Source organism: Thalassophryne amazonica, chromosome 2, assembly GCF_902500255.1.
Source record: "Thalassophryne amazonica chromosome 2, fThaAma1.1, whole genome shotgun sequence".
Lineage (NCBI taxonomy): Eukaryota > Metazoa > Chordata > Actinopteri > Batrachoidiformes > Batrachoididae > Thalassophryne > Thalassophryne amazonica.
Window position 1 is genome coordinate 139,711,211 of NC_047104.1, and position 23,954 is coordinate 139,735,164.

The 23,954-nt window shown below is 39.2% G+C and overlaps 1 protein-coding gene across 1 annotated transcript in view; it reads right to left on the reverse strand.

Moving 5' to 3' along the window:
• Positions 1-2,770: 2,770 nt before the first annotated feature.
• The window catches only part of scml2 (Scm polycomb group protein like 2), a 91,720-nt gene continuing 70,536 nt past the window's right edge, over positions 2,771-23,954 (reverse strand). Inside the window, exons 9-14 of the mRNA XM_034194718.1 lie at positions 18,571-18,700; positions 18,179-18,385; positions 12,261-12,431; positions 11,137-11,352; positions 10,789-10,943; positions 2,771-5,618 (exon numbers count right to left, since the gene is read on the reverse strand). Coding sequence (XP_034050609.1) covers positions 5,493-5,618; positions 10,789-10,943; positions 11,137-11,352; positions 12,261-12,431; positions 18,179-18,385; positions 18,571-18,700 — 1,005 coding nt within the window. The 3' untranslated portion in view covers positions 2,771-5,492. The remainder of the gene's footprint in view (positions 5,619-10,788; positions 10,944-11,136; positions 11,353-12,260; positions 12,432-18,178; positions 18,386-18,570; positions 18,701-23,954) is intronic.

Consider the following 23,954-nt stretch of genomic DNA (forward strand, 5'->3'; position numbering starts at 1 on the left):
AGATGACAAGGCATTAAAAGTACAGTATACATAGTTGGTTATTGTGCAGTCGACGTCAGTGCTTCTCGACCGGCTCCATACAACACCACAGTTTCCATTTCTCCCTGCGTAATCCAAATATAATGACCAAATCAAGTGTGGGCAGAGCCGGGAGAAATGGAAAACATGCAATACTTGTGGCCACGAGGAGCACAACTGAGAAGCACGGACCTAAATTGTAGTAATGAATGTAAAATGCAAATGATTTAACACTTCTAAGATACAACTCCTACTAAAACCTGAGTTTCACAATAAAGCAAGACAATTTCAAGTATTAACTTATTACAACTAAAGGAGAGTAACAGTATGAACGCTACAGTAGAAATGATTTGGTTTGAAAATGTTCTGAAATGTTCAGAAAATCTGTAATTCTGCCATTAAAAACAGATAAATACTTTGAAAAGAGAACATGTGACAGCATCCTGGTAGACGGAACACAAACATTACAGGCAGAAAACATTTGATTACATTTAACGCTCGACACAGATTGATACATTATGTTACAGTATAAAATAATAATAATAATAATAAAAACTGGCTCGACTTTATACAAAACAACTTCTGTAATTTTCTCATGACAACTAACTTTCAGTACAGCACTACCGAAAGTGATATAGTTTAACAGTTTTGTTATCCAGTTGTTTTTAATGTATCCTATCAGAAAATCAAAAATCATAAAAACAGTGCAGCCAAATATATGCTTAACTGAAACAAGTATATTTGAATGTCTGAAAGCATATTGGTTTATTGTGTGTGTGTGTGTGTATATATATATAAATGCATCCAGAAAGTATTAGCGCTTCACTTTTTCTGTTTTTATGTTACAGCCTTATTTGAAAATGGATTAAATTAATTTTTTCCCTCAAAATTCTACACACAATACATCATAATGACAATGTGAAAAACATTTTTATGAGATTTTTTTGTTCATTTATAAAAAAAAGAAAAAGAAATCACATGACACCTAAGTATTCACAGTCTTTGCCATGAAGCTCAAAACTGAGCTGCTTCCTGTTTCCACTGATCATCCTTGAGATGTTTCTACAGCTTAACTGGAGTCCACCTGGGGTAAATTCAGTTGACTGGACATGATGTAGAATATATAAGGTCCCACAGTTGACAGTGCATGTCAGAGGACAAATCAAGCATGAAATCAAAGGAATTGTTTGTAGACCAAGACAGGCTTGTCTGAAGACATAAATCCGAGGAAGGGTACAGAAACATTTCTGCTGCACTGAAGGTCCCAATGAGCACAGTGGCCTCCATCATCTGGAAATGGAAGAGGTCTGGATCCACCAGGACTCTTCCTAGAGCTGGCCGCTCTAAAATGAGCAATTTTGGAAGAAGGTCCTTAGTCGGGGAGGTGAACAAAAACCCGATGGTCACTCTATCAGAGCTCCAGCATTCCTCTGTGGAGAGAGGAGAACCTTCCAGAAGGACAACCATCTCTGCAGCAATCCACTGTTTAGGTCTGTATGGTAGAGTGGCCAGACGGAAGCCACTCCTTAGTAAAAGACACATGGCAGCCCACCTGGAGTTTGACAAAAGGCACCTGAAGGACTCTCAGACCATGAGAAACAAAATTCTCTGGTCTGAAAAGACAATGATTGAACACTTTGGCGTCAATGCCAGGCGTCATGTTTGGGGGAAACCAGGCACCATCCCTGCAGTGAAGCATGGTGGTGGCAGCATCATGCTGTGAGGATGTTTTTCAGTGGCAGGAACTGGGATTGAGGGAAAGATGAATACAGCAATGTACAGAGACATCCTGGATGAAAACCTGCTCCAGAGCACTCTTGACCTCAGTCTGTGGCAACGGTTCATCTTTCAGCAAGACAATGACCCTAAGCCAGGGGTGGGCAATCATGTGCCATGAAGGGCCAAGACACAGCAGGTTTTCCTTGCGATCAATCACCTCAGCTGGTGATTTCATTAATGATCAGGTGTTTATGTTCAGGGGAGAAGCTCATCAGCAAACCTGAATATCTCTGGAGAGATCTGAAAACGGCTGTGTACAGACGCTCCCCATCCAACTTGAGGTGCTGCAAAGAGAAATGGGCAAACCTGCCCAAAGATAGGTGCACCAAGCTCATGGCATCATATTCAAGAAGAATTGAGGCTGTAATTGCCAAAGGTGCATCAACAACGTATTGAGCAAAGTGTGTGATTTCATAGTTTTTTATTTCTAATAAATTTGCAAAAATGTAAAAAAACAAACAAAAAACAAATCCATGTTGTCATTATGGGGTGCTGTGAGCAGAATTTTAAGGGGAAAAATGAATGATTCTATTTTGGAATAAGGCTAACATAAAATGTGGAAAAGGTGAAGTGCTGTGAATACTTTTTGGATGCACTGATGTGTGTGTATATATATATATTTATAGACACACACATGCACAAACAAACAGTATTGCTAAACATTTTGTTCCAAAATAAGATATGCACAGTTTCAATATGTATGGTGTCTGGTCTGTCAAATCAAAGGTGTGCACAAAATTCAGAAACAGAGCTATTAAAACACTGCATAAATGCTGTCAGGCACCCACTTTTTTAAACAGCATTTTGGAAAAGACCTCTATTTGTAAAGCAGCACTCTGGCTGATCGCACTCGTCAGTATTAATGCTCAGAACTACAATTCACCAGCTTTTATAAACTAAACACGACAATCAAGAAGCAGTCACAAATGTTATTGCATTAAGATGCAGCGTTCACTGCCAATACCTGAACTTATTTTCAACTGAGGGTAGATCATCCAACCTGAAATCCTGTCTTAGCTCAAGTATTGCAACATGACTTCCCCATAAACAAACATCGAGCAGGAAAAAAACTCCAACAAAAACAAAAATATCCTGGGAATTAGTCTTTGCTTTAATTCCAAGGGTTACATGAGAAAATGGTATCAGTCCCCTCTCAAATGAAGATGGAACAGTTTGGAACAGTTTGTTTACTATAAACGAGCCAACAGCTAGCCTCATCTGATTAAATAAAAATGAACAGTAAGTTCACCTGCACTCTTCCATAACACAGTCACTCTGAGTAATGTTTAAATGAAATGATGATGTCTTTTTAACAAGACTAATCTTATTATTTACTTAAGCCCATAAAATAAATATGAAAGTTATTTTACATTTGAGGTGAATTACTTTATTGTATTTTTTTTGTATAGTGGTTTCTTCAAAAACCCTGTCAAACATACTGCTCAATAATAATTTGAATTAATTAATTTAACAGTAAAGACAGAAGTCTCATACCTTGACTGTGGGTGATGGTAAACTTAGTGATGCTAGCTAGCCAAGTGAAATGCAGCAGTTTGATAAATCAGAAGGCAAAACTGAGTATTCTCTGAGAATTAGTAATGAGTCCCCAGATGAACGTCCAATCCTTGATATTTCCCCAACTGTGTTTGTTTCTGACTGTGAGATGGGTGATGCATTTATGTACGACTCTAAAGACACTGCAGCATTTCCACTTACAATAATCAATCACTTCCATAGATCACACAATTTGTTTTTTGTCTTAATTACAGATGTGAGCACTATCTTACTTGGATTCAATTTATCCATCCTCAAGGTTATAGTGCCACCCTCTGTGGTTGAATTGAATTACACATTATTCAGAATGAGACTAGTACTGACCCAGTCATAGGTATATTGGTGATTCCTGAAGAATTGCATTACACAGCTGGTATCAATTAAAATAATTCAGTAACCAGTGTAGTCAGACTTCTTAAGACAAATAAAATACCACGCTTTGCAAAAGCAGCAAATTTGCTTTTCAGAAGATGATCAACTTAAGTGATGTCTTAGAGTTTTTTAACACTTACTACTGTAAAGTACTTCATTTAATTTCCACAGTTATACACATTGCCAAAAATAATATGAGTAATACTATAATAATGAGTCAATACAGTGCCTCCAGGTTTTAGTTATATTAAAGACATTCCATTTCTGTTTTATTTGTGCAACTTTGCAGTGACAGAGAAGATGCCCACTAACAATGGTGTGAATACAGTGTGTGAGTGACTGTAGGTTGACATACTCAACAACTTCAGATTTGTAATAAAGTCATAATTAAGCAAACACATTTTGGAAACAAGCCTTAAGATGCGTATAAGAAGAAGACCTGGCAACACTGTTGCCATCATGATGGAACATTTGATACTTTTGTGCATTTGACCAATGATGACTTGTGTCAACAGTGAACCAACCCCCCCCATGAATTTATCTGATACTCAGCTTCTCAGGTTCTTTTTGGAAAGAAAGCAAATACGCAGGTTGCCCAAAATGTTGAACTATATAAAAACAACCATATCTGTGCACAAGGAAAAGAAGCAGGTAAATAGGTGAAGAAATTATGGTTGCCATTTGTTAATCATGAAGCTAAAAGGCATCAAAGCCCTTTTCAAGCATGCACGGTGGATGCTGGGAGCATTATTTTTTTCCCCCCCTTTCATTCACACATACAGTTCATCTTTCTAAGAGCAAAACTGCCTCACAGCTCTGCTAAATTATGATTATTTAGCAGACAAGTTAAAGCTACAGTGTGTAGAGTTTAGGGGTGTTTATTATTTGAAATGGAATACAGAATTCATAACTGTGTGTTCATTCTTGTATAATTAGCAGCAACAATGAACCAACGTCTTTTCGTAAACTTAACATAAGGCCTTCATATTTACACAGGAGTGGGACTTCTCATGGAGGCACTGCCACACTTGTAAAGTGTGGACAAACTTATTTCATACTTTCCCATTTTGCAGCGCAGCAGAAAGAATAAAAGAGAAATCAGTGGTTGCTGCCCTGTACACCCACTCCATTGGTTGCTAGTGCAGGCCAACAAGTTTGAGAACCCTCATTTTGTGAAATGAAGGATCATACACTGCTCATCAGAACAAAAGGTAAAAGAGCATGAATCCTGTTTGGCAAAGAAGCCAAACCTTAGAGCGAAGCAATATTTTGATCAGTATTGGCATAATGCAGTCTGCAGCCTAACCACTAGATGACACTAAATCCTGCACACCGTAGCTTTAAAAGCGTCAATGGACTTGTGTGACTGGTTGGGTTACTGTATGTAGCTGTACCATAATCCTACATGAACCTTTATCAGCAACATGACTGCATTTATGAAATTCAGTCATCACAGAGTTTGAGATAAATATCACACGGCGTACTGTAATCTCCTTTGACATTATCAGAGGAAGTAAAATGAGGAAAGGATGGCTACAGTAGCATGAAGTGAGTGCATGCCTGAAAGGGCTGTCTACATAATAAATATCCACAATAAATTGCTGTTTATGCTCATGTATCTGACACTCATGTATGTGTACCTACTTGAATGTGAGGAAAATGATGCTGTAAATAAAAAATACATAGTATTCAGGTGGGTTTGTACAGCACTACATCCCTGTGGTGTAGACGAGTGATTGCCGGCCAGACAGCGTGACTTCCATCCTCCTCTATTGTTTGGACTGTTTCAGCTTCTCAATGTGATGACAGAGCTTGAGCGCCGGGCCCAGCTTCAGTCCCATGTACTTCATAATGACATCACTGCGCAGCAGCAACAGGGCCTTGCCATCAATCTCCTGCGGAGAGACGAGCACGCCAACAGCTGATTGCAAATCCTCTGAGGAAAAACTCAATCAAAATGCTGACAGCTTGATTATGTTTTGAAGGCTGATAAATGCAAAGTTATTTGTGATAAAAAATGAAGAGGAATCTGAGTGACACTGTAGAGTACAATTTAAAAAGTACCCCACCGTTTCTGAATTTCATTTTATTTAGACGTGGTGGCAGGGATGCAAGTCATATCCCAAGTGGTAGTGGCTGCAGGTAATGTATGAACAATATATTGCACTACTACTATTATTATTATTACTAACCCAGTAGCGCCATGCAGTAATGATCCAAATCATATCAGTGTTTTCACTTTCTGTGGCTACAACACACAAGAGAGATCTCACAGGATTTCTGCCATACCAAGATGGTAGTGTTCATGGCAGTATGAGCAGCCACACGTCTGTTAAAAGTGATGGATTTTCAGTTTTCAAACTGCCTTTTTTTTTTTACAAACGAAAAAAAATGACATATTTACAAATATATTTATTTGTAAAACCCACCACACGTATCAGTAACTGTGTGTTATACCAACCAGCCAACCACTGACGTTAGGAAAATAATGTACCCATAATGCAATGCGGCATGTGTGTCTCAACCATATTATGAACCAATAAACCAATTGTTTGCTTGTCTGTGTATTTTGAAAATTCAAGATTTGGTGGATTATTTTACGATACAGACCATGAACAAAGTTGTTTAAAATGAGGGAATTCAGTTATCATTTGCAAGGAACACATATTCGAGAGAAGAAAGATTCAAACTGTGGTTAAAAGTCATTGTATTTCTGTAAAAGGTGTTAGAATCTGGAATAATTGTTCTGATAGTATTAAATCATCTGGTACATTGGTAGGTGTCAAAAGACTATAAAAAACACGTAATTTCTTACTATAGTACGCTATATTAGGCTAACTGATTTGTGGTTCTTTTTTGTTCATTTGTAAATCATATTACAGATTGTTTTGTTCTGTTTGTTACGTTATTTTTCTGGTTGGTACTTTGTTCTGAGTGTATTTAAATGTGTATAGTAACTGGTGTAGGGGTGGGCATTTACAGTAGTGTTCAGAATAATAGTAGTACTATGTGACTAAAAAGATTAATCCAAGTTTTGAGTATATTTCTTATTGTTACATGGGAAACAAGGTACCAGTAGATTCAGTAGATTCTCACAAATCCAACAAGACCAAGCATTCATGATATGCACACTCTTAAGGCTATGGAAATTGGGCTATTAGTAAAAAAAATAGAAAAGGGGTGTTCACAATAATACAACCCCTGGCAAAAATTATGGAATCACCGGCCTCAGAGGATGTTCATTCAGTTGTTTAATTTTGTAGAAAAAAAGCAGATCACAGACATGACACAAAACTAAAGTCATTTCAAATGGCAACTTTCTGGCTTTAAGAAACACTATAAGAAATCAGGAAAAATAATTGTGGCAGTCAGTAACGGTTACTTTTTAGACCAAGCAGAGGGAAAAAATATGGACTCACTCAATTCTGAGGAATAAATTATGGAATCACCCTGTAAATTTTCATCCCCAAAACTAACGCCTGCATCAAATCAGATCAGATCTGCTCGTTAGTCTGCATCTAAAAAGGAGTGATCACACCTTGGAGAGCTGTTGCACCAAGTGGACTGACACGAATCATGGCTCCAACACGAGAGATGTCAATTGAAACAAAGGAGAGGATTATCAAACTCTTAAAAGAGGGTAAATCATCACGCAATGTTGCAAAAGATGTTGGTTGTTCACAGTCAGCTGTGTCTAAACTCTGGACCAAATATAAACAACATGGGAAGGTTGTTAAAGGCAAACATACTGGTAGACCAAGGAAGACATCAAAGCGTCAAGACAGAAAACTTAAAGCAATATGTCTCAAAAATCGAAAATGCACAACAAAACAAATGAGGAACGAATGGGAGGAAACTGGAGTCAAAGTCTGTGACCGAACTGTAAGAAACCGCCTAAAGGAAATGGGATTTACATACAGAAAAGCTAAACGAAAGCCATCATTAACACCTAAACAGAAAAAAACAAGGTTACAATGGGCTAAGGAAAAGCAATCGTGGACTATGGATGACTGGATGAAAGTCAGTGGGCTCGACGTGGGCACAAACACACCTCCATCACTGCGTGGACCATTTAGAGGAAAACTGTCCGTCCTTATCCGCTCAGCTCCAAACAGAACCGAGCCAAACAGGTTATTCGCAGCAGCACAGAGCAATAAAGAGACATGTGGTATACAAACCGTTTGGACTGCAGTCTCCTCACTTTCTCTCAGATGCAGGCCGCCATGTTCCCCGCAGCTCCGCGCATGCCCGCCCACCGCCGTGCGGCGCCGTAATTCATATTTAATCACCGAGTTTCGCAAACGCACCGCAGACACGTCGTTAAAGAGAACACGGCTGACGTTTGATTTGTTTTGTTGTTGTTTTGTTTTGTGTGACTGTTGGGCAAACGAAAATACAAAGCTTTTCATAATCGCAGCAAAGGCAAAACATACATTTAATCAAGTGTTATTTATTATTATGACAATATTACGACTTTATTCTCGTAATTTACGACTTTATTCTCGAAGTCTTAAAAAAACTCAATGTGGAAGGTTGTGGGGGTTTTTTTGGTCAACCTTCGTGGGATATTCTTGAACAACAGTTTTAGATGTGAATTTAAAAGATGCACTGTCCCTCTAAATCTGTGGAATTATATTAGTTGATGTTTCTATTTTAAATAAATGAAATAAATGGGAAAAATCCATTATAATTTTAAATTTTCAATAATTCAAATCAATTTTATTTATATAGCGCCAAATCACAACAAACAGTTGCCCCAAGGCGCCTTATATTGTAAGGCAAGGCCATACAATAATTACGTAAAAACCCCAACGGTCAAAACGACCCCCTGTGAGCAAGCACTTGGCGACAGTGGGAAGGAAAAACTCCCTTTTAACAGGAAGAATCCTCCAGCAGAACCAGGCTCAGGGAGGGGCAGTCTTCTGCTGGGACTGATTGGGGCTGAGGGAGAGAACCAGGAAAAAGACATGCTGTGGAGGGGAGCAGAGATCAATCATTAATGATTAAATGCAGAGTGGTGCATACAGAGCAAAAAGAGACAGAAACACTCAGTGCATCATGGGAACCCAGCAGTCTAAGTCTATTCAAGACTTCATGCTTTACTCATTTAAAACACAGCACTCCAAACATAAAGTCACCTTGACACTTGCACAAACTTGATCCCCGCATTTCTACAAAATTAAACAACTGAATAAACATCTTCTGAGGCCCTTGATTCCATAATTATTGCCAGGGGTTGTAGTAGCATCTGCTGTTGACGCTACAAACTCAAAACTATTATGTTCAAACTGCTTTTTTAGCAATCCTGTGAATCACTAAACTAGTATTTTGTTGTATAACCACAGTTTTTCATGATTTCTTCACATCTGTGAGGCATTAATTTTGTTGGTTTGGAACCAAGATTTGCTCGTTCACTAGTGTGCTTGGGGTCATTGTCTTGTTGAAACACCCATTTCAAGGGCATGTCCTCTTCAGCATAAGGCAACATGACCTCTTCAAGTATTTTGACATATCCAAACTGATCCATGATACCTGGTATGCGATATATAGGCCCAACACCATAGTAGGAGAAACATGCCCATATCATGATACTTGCACCACCATGCTTCACTGTCTTCACTGTGAACTTTGGCTTGAATTCAGAGTTTGGGGGTTGTCTCAAACTGTCTGCGGCCTTTGGACCCAAAAAGAACAATTTTACTCTCATCAGTCCACAAAATATTCCTCCATTTCTCTTTAGGGCAGTTGATGTGTTCTTTGGCAAATTGTAACCTCTTCTGCATGTCTTTTATTTAACAGAGGGACTTTGCGGGGGATTCTTGCAAATAAATTAGCTTCACACAGGCGTCTTCTAACTGTCACAGCACTTACAGGTAACTCCAGACTGTCTTTGATCATCCTGGAGCTGATCAATGGGTGAGCGTTTGCCATTCTGGTTATTCTTCTATCCATTTTGACGGTTGTTTTCCGTTTTCTTCCATGCGTCTTTTTTTTTTTTGTCCATTTTAAAGCATTGGAGATCAATGTAGATGAACAGCCTATAATTTTTGGCACCTGCATATAAGTTTTCCCCTCTCCAATCAACTTTTTAATCAAACTACGCTGTTCTTCTGAACAATGTCTTGAACGTCCCATTTTCCTCAGGCTTTCAAAGAGAAAAGCATGTTCAACAGGTGCTGGCTTCATCCTTAAATAGGGGACACCTGATTCACACCTGTTTGTTCCACAAAACTGACAAACTCACTGACTGAATGCCACACTACTATTATTGTGGACACCCCCTTTTCTACTTGTTTTTACTAATAGCCCAATTTCATAGCCTTAAGAGTGTGCATATCATGAATGCTTGGTCTTGTTGAATTTGTGAGAATCTACTGAATCTACTGGTACCTTCTTTCCCATGTAACAATAAGAAATATATTCAAAACCTGGATTAATCTTTTTAGTCACATTCTGAACACTACTGTATAAGCTTTTGCTTCAGCCCATACCCTTTCGGCCGCATCCAATTGAGAAACCGTTTGAGTTATTGTTGTATTTTCTTCTGTTATTTTCGATTTGTTTTGTTAGTAAGAAATTCTTATGTTGGTATTTTGTTTATGTGCGTGCTGGATAAAACTTATTAATTCATTCATTCATTCAACGCTAAAACCTTCTAAATTAGTGCATTACTTCAAAACTAAAACATAGTTGATATTTTCACTTTGGAAAACGACAGACGTGACATTAATTTCAATAACTTATCATGAATTAGTTTGTTTAAAATTATAATCATAAGTCAAAACTGTCTCCAGTGAAATGACCGGCAGGTCTGCATGGTGTGAAGAGAAATGATCTTTTTTTAAAAACAATTAGACAGTTTAAATAAATAATTCATTTGTAAAAGGGATGTCATGCAACATATCTGTTTTATTTGTTCTTTAAACGTTTTATCATAAACTGTTTTTCAAATAATGCTAAAGGTTCCATCTACTGTCCTGTCCTCTGTTAACCATTCAGGGCTTTTTTCCCCTCTTTCTTTTTTAAAAGTGAGGACAAAGTGCACCCCAAGAGAGAAAAACTCACATGTTTCCTGAACAGTTCAATGTGAGGGCCCAGAGTGTGGGGGTCGGCCTCCTGCACAAACCGTACGACATCGTCGACTGACCAGGAAGAGGCGTCACTGCCTGAGCTCTCTTTGTCCTGCACCACGTGGTCTGGGCCTGTTGTTGAACTGGGTGCTGCAGATTTGCAAGGGCAAAAGAAAACCAAATCAAATGTGATTTATACACCAATGAACTGACAGAAGCAATCAGATAAAGAAGAAACTAACCACAGTATTTTGATAAAATGTCTCCTATAGAAGTAAAATGCTCGTAAGAACAGGGTAATTACATTTTGGCCTCTTACATCCGTCTCTGTGTGTGACACTACCTTCTACTCTTCTGTGTGAACACAGTGTGCCGAGTTCAGCTGGATTGGAGCTGACGCGCCGCAGGGGCGGAGGCGTCCGTGTGTGTCCTGGGTAAAATGCTCGGTCCTTCTGTGTGATTCGGTATTCCGGTGCAGCGTGAAGAGATCGGGTGGTCGGAGCAGGATCCTTTTTGGAGTCATCATTGGGCAGGCCATTTTCAGTGATAGGCATTGGCTCTGGTGAAAATTGCCAACAGGACACAAATACATTAAAAAAAGAACACGTGACGAAAGCAGAGTCAACATGAGGTTTAAACTGTAGAAAATACCTCATATAAAAGAATAACTGAGGTAACAACTACACAATTTCTTGATAAAAAATTTGAGCTGGATCTGAAGCCATAAACATTGGAAGGATTTTATTTATTTATTTATTTATTTTTACAACATTGTACAAGAACAAAGGTCCAAGTCTTCAGAGTCCTGGTGCTTCTGGTCCTACTTGTTGGGTGTAAGACTTGGACCTTAACCAGTGAGCTCAGGTCTCTCCGGTGGTGAAATCTCATGTCCTGCTGGAATACGTTTGTGTCAAATGAGTAATTAATTGTGAGGGATTGTCAGCTGTGACGCTATGGCCATGTTAGATGTGATCCAGCACACAGGTGCCTCATCGCCAAGTACACCAACAAATGTATCATCTGTCTGTGCGAGACACCGCAGATCAGGGTTGGGCAATGAGGGCCAAGACACTGCAGGTTTTCCTTGCTGCCAATCACCTCAGCAGGTGATTTCACTGATGATCAGGTTTTTATGTTTAGGGGCTGAAGCTCATCAGCAAACCCACCTGCTGAGGTGATTGGTTACAAGGAAAACCTGCACTGTCTTGGCCCTCGTTGCCCACTGCTGCTGTAGATGGTTACTTCAAGATGCTACTACTGGATGGTTGCTAGCCAGGACCCAAAGAGTTTTGGTTAAATTATGAATGCAGCACCAGTGCATGTTCCACCTAGAGCTTGGATAATCTGAGCGATGAGGGCAATGCACCTTTATGGAGGTGTATGCACTCATCAGTGCTCTTCTAACGGTTTTGGTAAAACGCATGGGGTGTTGATTCTCTGTATATAACTGTCCAAAGATTTACCAACCTGACTTGGTTCTGTCGTAGAAGTGTGTGTTGCTATAAGGGCTGAAGGGCTGCGAACTGAACAAACTGTCACTCTCGAGATGCTGACACATGTTCTCGAGAAAACGTAGCACAGAAGAAGCACTAGAAGCAGAGGGCAGCTTCACGTACCGGATGCCATGTTCTGACCGCACTGAAGGACACAAAACAAAACACACACACAGACAGATATTTATTAAGCCATGGTAGTAGCTCAGTGATGATTGTTCCCGTTTTCATGTATACCTGTCTCACACTCACAACTGTAAGCTGCCCAGTACAGCCTTAGTCCGATTTGTTGACCAAAGAGCAGTTCCACTGTAGATGATCTGGATTAGTAGCACCTATGTGGCGTAATCACGTTGGGACACATGCAGTTTTTCCCCCACCTTCTGCAACCCATGACAGATCACATTTTCCACCGTCCGGTCACATGGCTGCATCTATAACCTTTATGCCACCACCACTTCAACATGGCTTTTTTGGTCTGGGTACATGCACATACTGTAAGCACAACTCGGTGAAAACAGCAGATGGCTTTGGGCTAGCACCCTCCCTCTATGAGCTCAAAATAATACTTTCTGCCCAAACAGACAACGAACCCTCCCATCCAAGCCACACGTGCACAAATGCTCAATTTATAACCCCTCCCCACCCAGCCTTTCCCAGCTCAATCCCCGAGGGAGATCCAATCCCAGCATCCCAAACCAGGTTAGACGCACATGTCAACTCTAATTACAGACACAGCACTCGCATCAGCTGCTGCCCATGGCACGGTCTTTCATTCACTTTCTCCTCTCATTCCTGACACTTGCGTACAAACAAAGTCCCATGAGTGTATCCTTAAACCAATTTTACCAAACTTAAACGTACCCAAGTTACATAACTGACCTCTGCGTTTAATAAAGGAGTAATGAAACACTGAAATGAAAAACATAGTTCAAGTTTTTATCTCATTTCTGTACATATATATATATATATTTCATACAGTCTAGTCCCCAAGCAGAGTAGACAGTTGTCTTGGACAGGGAATGCACTACCAATATACTGACCTGGATTCAATTCCAGGCTTCACAATGTCTGTCTGTGTTCTTGGACAAGACACTTTATTTGCATTGTCCCAGTCCACTCAGCTGTAAATGGAAGCTATACTCAGCTAGTGTAACTCAAACTTGGAGATAAGTACCGGCCCGATGCGCATTAGGGCCTGTATAGGTATCACCTTTATAGGTCTTACATGGAGTTGAAGTCAAAGACAGATGTGTTTGTAGTGTGTACACTTTTAGCATTCAGCATTTAGGAATTACAGCAATTTTTAGACTCTGCACTCAGTAAAGCAACAAAGCAAATAGAACTGTTATGGTATTTACTTTGTTACTTACTAAGTGCCAAGTATAAAAATTACTGCATCACATTGCTAATAAGGTTAGACCTTCCCTTGTGAAGCCCCCTGGGGTGACTTATGTTGTGATTTGGAGCTATAGAAATAAAGTGAATTGAAATTGAATTAAACATCAAGTTTACAGTCAGCTTGCTTTGGTCAAGTGGACGATGAATGAATGGCAGGATTCAATGATAGCAGTTGTCCGACTGTCTGGCACAAGTAGAAAACTTTTTCGGACAGTAGGGAATACCTTATTATGCTGTCCAATTTGAACAAGTGCAGTTTTTTTTTGTACTTTATTTTTAGTATCAATTAGTTGAATACTTTATTCTATCAGCATATTTAACACGGAAATTGACCCATGCAAGTGCTGGGGAACTGTGGGTACAAGGCCAGAAGGGCTATCATCATTTTGAAGACGTGACCAACAAAGTGCATTGCGATTTGCTGGCAAAGCACAATTGCATTATGGGAAAAGCAGTTTTAATGCAATTTGGCCGCAGAAAAGTTTTATGAAATTTCATTTCAGACCATGGCTGATGACCTTGAGCAAGGGGAGTGACCGGAAGCAGTGCTTCACGATGGATTTAATAGTTCATGTGCCTTCAAAATGACTCGCATCACGTAACATGATGCTAAGGGCTAACGTTAACGTGATACGTGTATCTGTGTTTCCTCTGCTGCAAGATGCAGAAATCACTGTAAAAATCAGGGCCCATATTTAATCAAGTTTCTCAAGGTGCCATTTTACTCCTAAGTGCTGTGTATTAATGAAATTTACTCCTACTTTCAAACTTAAATATAAATACAAGTCAGCAAATTTCATAAACAAAAGAATGACTTTTATTCTCCCAGTTATTTAAGATAAAGTAGCATGAGAGGTCTCATAAGTAGTAAAACATTGCCAGAGGCCTATGACAACAGTGAAGAGACAGAGTCATACAAGAATCTTTCAGGAAAGTATGACTGTTTTTGAATTTTGAAGCACAGTTAACAACATTTAATTGATTGATTGATGGATTTGGCAAAAACACGATATAACAATGACAATATACATGCACACCACTCTGCATTTAATCATTAGTGATTGATCTCTGCTCTCCTCCACAGCATGTCTTTTTCCTGGTTCTCTCCCTCAGCCCCAACCAGTCCCAGCAGAAGACTGCCCCTCCCTGAGCCTGGTTCTGCTGGAGGTTTCTTCCTGTTAAAAGGGAGTTTTTCCTTCCCACTGTCGCCAAGCGCTTGCTCACAGGGGGTCGTTTTGACCATTGAGGTTTTTACGTAATTATTGTATGGCCTTGCCTTACAATATAAAGCGCCTTGGGGCAACTGTTTGTTGTGATTTGGCGCTATATAAATAAAATTGAAATTGAAATTGAAATATACTCGCCAAGGACGGCACGAAAAACCACAGACTTATTTCCATCCTGGTCTCCAATATAGAATAATTTGAACAGAGTAGGCATCATCTTTGTCAATGACGGACATCGTCTCACTACTGACTTTATGCAGCAATGCATTTTCAGCTGAACCGAAGGTGGTAATGCTGCTTTATTTCCTTGCCACAGGACAAATGGAGTAATGCAATGCTGGTGATTTGGGGCCATCACACTCAGCGATAAGTTGAATTGTCATGGAAACTATTATGAAACTTACAGTTCCACATATTGTGACATGCTTCATTACTGTCACAACAATATGCCAGTGTAAATCTAGCGCCAAAACCCAAAGATATACATAATAATACATCATATTTGTTAATTACTTGTACTTGTAGTTGAATTACTTATAACTAGTATAGCAGTGTTCGGCGGTATTATATTGTGAGCTTATTCGCAGATCTCCAAAACATTTTCTGGTTTTATTTTTGTCCCTCAGCAAATTTGAGCAATTGGAACGAGATGAAAAAAGCAGTGGGCGAGAGGAGGACAAAAATTGAGAATGGGAAAATGAGGAGTTTTGTGCTCCAGCCACATGGAGTGCACAGCCAGGAGAGGCACTGAATGAAAGTGAATTAAGCTACATAGTCTGTCTGCTATTGTGCCACCTCTAGTGCTGTGACAATCAACAAAGAACCTCCAACAGAGCCGGAACAGGGGGAGAAAGCAGTGGATGCACACCTGTCGCTAATCATTTGGGATAAGATCAATACCATTGGTTTTTGGACTGTAGCTGACAGAACAAAACAACAAAATGTAGGCTACAAGAAACACACACACACTAAATTATGGTGCAAGTGAGTACTGAGTTTATCATCATTTCTATGCATATTTTCCCGAACCCAAGCTATATAACCCAAAATGCTGATTTTGTTTAAACATTGTCAGTTGAAGTGCATTTAAGTAATAATGAGCATAACTATTAGGCAGTTTCTTTACATCAAGAAAAACGGGCCAAAAATATAAATAAATTTGACACTGAAAAGTCCAAATTTGTAAAATTAGTTGAGGAATTAAAGCATGCTGTTTAACGGCTCAGATATAATGATAGATAAAATCCAAAATCAGGTTCTTTGGGTACTAGAAGCATCGTTTAAGGCAGAAATTGTACTTTTGGGTATCAAAAAAAAAAAAGAAAATCAGGGTGTTAAAAAAATTTTGGCGCTGACCAGAGTGTCCCCGGACCCCTCATTTTGAAGAAGAAAAAAAAAAAACCCCAAATGATGCATTTTAATGCATTCTGGAGAAATACTATATTTTGACCTTAGAAATCTGATTAGATTTTGCTTCTTTACAGTAATATATTTTCTTTTCTGCCTGACATTATTGTTAATGCAACCTATATCGTTTCTTGCCTTGTTTAAATGTTATTTCTTTAGTTCTTTTCAGGTAATGGCTTCCTTTCTTTGGTGAAGGTTTCCAACTTTCCATGAACCTGTACCTGTCCTGTGCCTGACTCAACTCCCTGCCTGTGCTTCTTTTTTAATCCCTTCTAAGCCTGTATATCTCATCGATGGGAAATTTCACTTTTTATTTATGAGATACTGACAAGCCAAAATGAGGAGGGTGGTAGGAGGTTAAACCCCCTCTAGCTGGCACAGTGCTTCTTTCTGCACCCCTAAACTGTGCAACAATGTAGCTTCTGAATGTTTTTATTATCCTATTCTTAGTCTTTAATTGGACATTGTATGTTTATTTGATTTCTGCATGTTAACAACCTAATCAGCAAATTGATAAACATCTCTTTAAATCTTGCCATAGCATGTGCCACCTACAGCTAGGTCCCAAGGCCTTAGTATGTCACACATACTTAAACTGGTGAGGGAACAAGCATGACTGTACTTTTTGAATGTCAATACTAGTATCAAAATCAACCATATTTAGTCATTTTAATTTTTATTGATCAATGAAATGAAAAACAAGAATTATTCACAGTATATACAAATATGTGTCTACAGTATGAAAGTGAAAAATTCAATAAGTCATGAAAATGATTAACCTGTCAGTCACCCCCCCCAACCACAAAAATAATAATAATGATAATATAAAAAAATTGCAGGCTACCATGATTGCAATTTTCCAGCATAGATGATTCATAATATTGATAAACACACTGTGCTTTATCTGATTTTTACTAAAATAATTGTGAATGATTCGACTGATTCATGAAATGATCCGGGTAAAAACGGAAATGATATGTGTAAAGTGTTGACTACTGGACCGAGCTGTGAAAGAGAATGAGAAGTGGAAAAAAAAAAAACTATGCTGAACTAAAAGATGGACATACAGCATTCTTTAACCAAGGACCACAGAGGGTCCTAGAAGACAGTGAAAGAGAGACTGAAAGAAACTGAATTTCACAGTTACGGATAACTCATGAGTTGCGCGTGCTGTTGTTAACAATAATAAACACTCTCTAAGGAATGTTTAGCCTATACTTGCATTTTGTGCATAAAGTAGGTACATGAAGTTTTTAAATCCTATTCAGTTGCCCAATATTAGAGGTGTATTTAAACTGTGCTCACATGTGTTTAGCCTGCGCTTATGGTACAGCCTTGCGCTTTGGTCACATAAGTCAGACATTGCTCTTTCCTTCTCAAACTACGTTATAATTGCATATTCAACAGTTCAAATTTTTAAATATCCCAGGGGAGAAACCCCCAATTAAATAGGACTTTACATTGCTGGACTAAACAAAAAGTGCCCCCTACCTCCCAACAATGCAAGGCGCCTCCGCAAATCTGTGTCTGGAACAGGGTCTGTACTGATGTTGGCTATTATAGGTTTCCCTGCTGTAAATATCTAGACTAAAACCAAAACAGAAACCGTTACCATTACTCCAGTAGTTTGCCATGATGTTCAAGGTCACTGAATACTTCTCAAACGTCAAAAGTGTTTGTTATACTAAATTTTAGTTTTTAATTTAGCTGTATAATAATTCTGCACACCAACAGTTGCCTAATAATTGTGCAGTATACCATAGACAGTGTAAATAATCAAACCAAAGGACACCTGGTATCACGAAGCAAGCAGTTATCCCTCTAGTATGTTGTATCCTTCACAGTATGTCAGATTTACCTCTGATGACCTCTCCTCCTGAGTGGGACTGGCTCTGCAGGAAGGACAGCAGCACAGACGGCTGGTAGGTACAGTCCACACAAGCCTGGACAGACTGTTGAAGGACTGCATTCACTGGAGCTGGGCCAAAGTGATCTGGGAGCTGTTGTACAAGTTTTCTATCAAGATGCGGCCCGTAGTTACCGTGTTTGTTCACATAAACGCACACTGGATGACACAAATGGAAGAAATTAGTCAACTCTGGTACAAATAAACATGCACAGGTATTTCTGCACTCACTTCAGCACAGTGAAGTAACAGTTACTTTGTTGAATGTATCCAAACGTCAGCCACTGAGCTGCTACAATAAGGTAGCGATGCACATGCTGAAGTGTGTACGCTATTCAGCTTACCTGTGCAAACAACATTTGAGCCGTTGCTGTGGTTGGTCTCTGTGGAAGCGTGGCCGGAGCTCAGTCTGGTCTCTGGTGGTGGTGCTGGTACTGATGACGCTCCCAATGGTTGCACCCCCCGGGATTTCCTCTGGAGCAAAAACAAACATAGCCTGTATTATTAACTACATAATCTACAAAAACTCTGAGCTCACAAGTCATTACCTCTACCAAGGATGACAGGTATGTCAGCTGCATTTGTCTGATAGATGGCAATATTATTCAAAACATAATAAACCAATTTTCACTCAAATTTAAAAGAATATACATCTATGGGTAAATAGAACAGAAATGATTAAAATTGGGTACAGATGTTCAAATGGGAAGGAGTCAGGAAACAAGCTTTTTTCCCCCTATCAAGGTAGACCATATTTACAAAAACAGGATTAAAAGAATTAAAAAGGCACATGAAAACAAAACATGTCGCAGTGCCACTAGGTATTAAAAGCCATTTTAAATAAATAAGTCCTGAGGTATCATTTAAAAAGTGCTGGGTCAGAAACAGTGCGTAAATCGGATGGTAACTTATTCCACAGTTTGGAGCCAGCAACAGCAAAAGCACGCTCAGCCCAGAGTTTATATTTTGACCTCGGAACATCTCAGTAAAGTTAACCGGATGACCGAAATGTCCTACTGGAGGTGTGGAGAGTAGGATGGTGCAAAGTCAATAAAGAAAGCTGTAAAAGAAACATTAAAATTTTTAAAATCAATTCTTAAATGAACTGGAAGCCAGTGGAGTGAGGAAAGCACAGTGGTTACAGGAGCATGTCCAGAAGCGTGCAAGAGACAACTGGTTAAAACCAGCATAAAGTGCATTATAGTCATCAAGTCTGGAGCTGATGAAAGCATGAATGGCCTCAAGATCACATCTACTGAGAAAAGCCATTATTTTTGCCAAAAGACGCAGCTGGAAAAAAAAAAAAAAAACTTGTTTTGACAAGAGTTTATCTGTTGATTGAACCTCAAACAGCTGTCAAATATCACTCCCAAATTCTCAACAGCTGATTTTTAGCCAGATCACCAAAGTTTGAGGATGTTCAAACACAACTATCGCAGTTTTACTGTCACATTTTGAGACAGCCACTGCTTTACATCATAAATACAATTAAATAATGAAGTCAATGCATTGTTTCCATTAGTCCTCATAGGCAGATAGATTTGCAGATTATCTGAATAACAATGTGCTTGATTGTGCTTGGCTATGATTGCCCCTCATGGCAACATGTACAACCCCTGGCAATAATTATGGAATCACCGGCCTCAGAGGATGTTCATGCAGTTGTTTAATTTTGTAGAAAAAAAGCAGATCACAGACATGACACGAAACTAAAGTCATTTCAAATGCCAACTTTTTGGCTTTAAGATACACTTTAAGAAATCAGGAAAAATAATTGTGGCAGCCAGTAACGAATGGGAGGAAACTGGAGTCAACGTCTGTGACCGAACTGTAAGAAACCGCCTAAAGGAAATGGGATTTACATACAGAAAAGCTAAACGAAAGCCATCATTAACACCTAAACAGAAAAAAAACAAGGTTACAATGGGCTAAGGAAAAGCAATCGTGGACTGTGGATGACTGGATGAAAGTCATATTCAGTGATGAATCTCGAATCTGCATTGGGCAAGGTGATGATGCTGGAACTTTTGTTTGGTGCCGTTCCAATGAGCTTTATAAAGATGACTACCTGAAGAGAACATGTACATTTCCACAGTCATTGATGATATGGGGCTGCATGTCAGGTAAAGGCACTGGGGAGATGGCAGTCATTACATCATCAATAAATGCACAAGTTTACGTTGATATTTTGGACACTTTTCTTATCCCATCAATTGAAAGGACGTTTGGGGATGATGAAATCATTTTTCAAGATGATAATGCATCTTGCCATAGAGCAAAAACTGTGAAAACATTCCTTGCAAAAAGACACATAGGGTCAATGTCATGGCCTGCAAATAGTCCGGATCTTAATCCAATTGAAAATCTTTGGTGGAAGTTGAAGAAAATCTTTGGTGGAAGTTGAAGAAAATGGTCCATGACAAGGCTCCAACCTGCAAAGCTGATCTGGCAACAGCAATCAGAGAAAGTTGGAGCCAGATTGATGAAGAGTACTGTTTGTCACTCATTAAGTCCATGCCTCAGACTGCAAGCTGTTATAAAAGCCAGAGGTGGTGTAACAAAATACTAGCGATGTGTTGGAGTGTTCCTTTGTTTTTCATGATTCCATAATTTTTTCCTCAGAATTGAGTGATTCCATATTTTTTTTCCCTCTGCTTGATCTAAAAAAAGTAACCGTTACTGACTGCCAATTTTTTTTTCCTGATTTCTTATAGTGTTTCTTAAAGCCAGAAAGTTGCAATTTGAAATGACTTTAGTTTTGTGTCATGTCTGTGATCTGCTTTTTTTCTACAAAATTAAACAACTGAATGAACATCCTCCGAGGCCGGTGATTCCATAATTTTTGCCAGGGGTTGTACAATGAAAATAGAATAGGGCCAAGAATAGAACCATGTGGCACTCTACAAGAACGGGAGCATTTGATAAGGAGAGTAAGGTCTTACTCGTTCGTTTTAGTGAAGAAAAATCCCTCTCTGGCACTTTGCGCCACAGTTGCACCATCAGATCAGTAAGCGGAGGGAAGCCTTCTCCCCCCACCCATCCACATCGTCTTGGCGCAACAAGTCGAAAAAGTCACAGCGCATCATTAACGTCTCATTTACCACAGACACCATCCGATCCTGGCTGCATGCGATGAAAAGTCAAGAAAAAGTTAAATTTACTCAGTTCTGCATGTGGAGCAGAGACACCATGCGCAAGTTGGGTGACGTGTGCATCAATATTTATATGTAACACTTCAGAGCAAAAAAAAACATTTACGGTACTTATTTACGGTAATTAAAAGTTAAAAAATCTTCCTGTCTAACATCTTTCTGTGTAAATATCTCATGTTACAACCGCAAATCCAATGAAGTTGGGACTTGTGTGAAATGTAAATAAAAACAGAATACAATGCTTTGCAAATCCTCTTCAACCTATATTCAATTGAATACACCACAAAGACAAGATATTTAATGTTCAAACTGATAAACTTTATTGTTTTTGTGCAAATGTTTGCTCATTTTGAAGTGGATGCTTGCAACAGATTTCAAAAAATGCTGGGACAGTGGCATGTTTACCACTGTGTTACATCACCTTTCCTTCTAACAACACTCAATAAGCGTTTAGGAACTGAGGACACTAATTGTTGAAGCTTTGTAGGTGGAATTGTTTTCCACCTACAATGTGGAGACCCACGGCTTATAGACAAGTGCGGCTTATTTGTGTACAATTTCTTTTTTCTTTTTAAAATAGGTGGGTGCGGGTAATATTCAGGTGCGCTGAATCAGTCCTTCAGTTGACATTACGCCGGAGCAGCTGTTGTTTTTGAGGCTGTTTATTGGGAAAATGCTCATTTCTCTACGTTCTCCTCTTCGCTGCTTTTCAGAAGCGGTAGGTCCACAAGAAATGAGAATCATCCTACAATTCCATTCCTGTTTTGTGGGACTAAGTGCACAGCTCCAAACACTGTGCAGCTCTCTGCCGTGCAGATTTCGTTCAGAACTAATAACTTCAAAGCGAATCTTAAGGTTGGTAAGGTTAGACCTTAATTGTGTGAAGCACCTTGAGGCAACTTTGTTGTGATTTGATGCTATATAAATGAAAATAAATTAATTTATTTAAATTAATTTATTTACTTTAAGACTCAATAAAATGTTGTTGACATAGAAAACCTGTAAAGCCTACTTTTAGTACACAGAAAATTCACAAGAGGTATTGATAAGGGAATCAATATGAATAAAATCGTATCAATACCCATCTCGTGTTACCTTTTAACTGGTCGTACAACTGCTGGGAGTGTTTTAACCGGTTCAATACACTTGTGCACCTGCTGGAGACCGATGGAGAGTGATGGCAACCAGGAGGGATATTTGTTCCAACCATGGAGACCCCACTATGACCAGTCTGCAACCCTGGTGAGACCCAGTGAGCGTGACGGCGAGCAGATCGCACATCGGTCGTGGACTCGGTGTAAGTAGCTATCAACACAGCCACATGACACAGGGCATCCCTTTGGTCTTTTCTAGTTGCTGGTGTCTTTAACACTGACAGTATGTGGGATCATGTCCAGAAAGGTGCGCCACAAAGTCAACCAGGCAACAGATTAGCATCCAATGTTCAATACAGTAGAACAGGGAGCACAAGGACACTAAGGTCTTGGACCTTTGTTCGCCTGCAAAGGTATCGACATCACAAAACACCTCGATCCAAGGACCACCCGAGTCCATGAGCTCTTACCAAATGTGCCTTCACCTCAAAGGATGAGGACCCAAAAACAATGACTGCCAATGGCGAAATAAGTCAGTTTCTCAAAAAGTTGAACACTTCAACCAAATCTTAGTTGGTTCAATTCAACTCTGCTGTGTTCAGGTATAGAGGTAAAAACGCAAAAATTCTGCAACTGTTCAACTACTTATAGATCTGACTGTAAGGCAAACTACAACCCCTGGCAAAAATTATGGAATCACCGGCCTCGGAGGATGTTCATTCAGTTGTTTAATTTTGTAGAAAAAAAGCAGATCACAGACATGACACAAAACTAAAGTCATTTCAAATGGCAACTTTCTGGCTTTAAGAAACACTATAAGAAATCAGGAAAAAAAAAAATTGTGGCAGTCAGTAACGGTTACTTTTTTAGACCAAGCAGAGGGAAAAAAATATGGACTCACTCAATTCTGAGGAATAAATTATGGAATCACCCTGTAAATTTTCATCCCCAAAACTAACACCTGCATCAAATCAGATCTGCTCGTTAGTCTGCATCTAAAAAGGAGTGATCACACCTTGGAGAGCTATTGCACCAAGTGGACTGACATGAATCATGGCTCCAACACGAGAGATGTCAATTGAAACAAAGGAGAGGATTATCAAACTCTTAAAAGAGGGTAAATCATCATGCAATGTTGCAAAAGATGCTGGTTGTTCACAGTCAGCTGTGTCTAAACTCTGGACCAAATACAAACAACATGGGAAGATTGTTAAAGGCAAATATACTGGTAGACCAAGGAAGACATCAAAGCGTCAAGACAGAAAACTTAAAGCAAGATGTCTCAAAAATCGAAAATGCACAATAAAACAAATGAGGAATGAAAGGGAGGAAACTGGAGTCAACGTCTGTGACCGCCTAAAGAAAGAAACCACCTAAAGGAAATGGGATTTACATACAGAAAAGCTAAACGAAAGTCATCATTAACACCTAAACAAAAAAAACAAGGTTACAATGGGCTAAGGAAAAGCAATCGTGGACTGT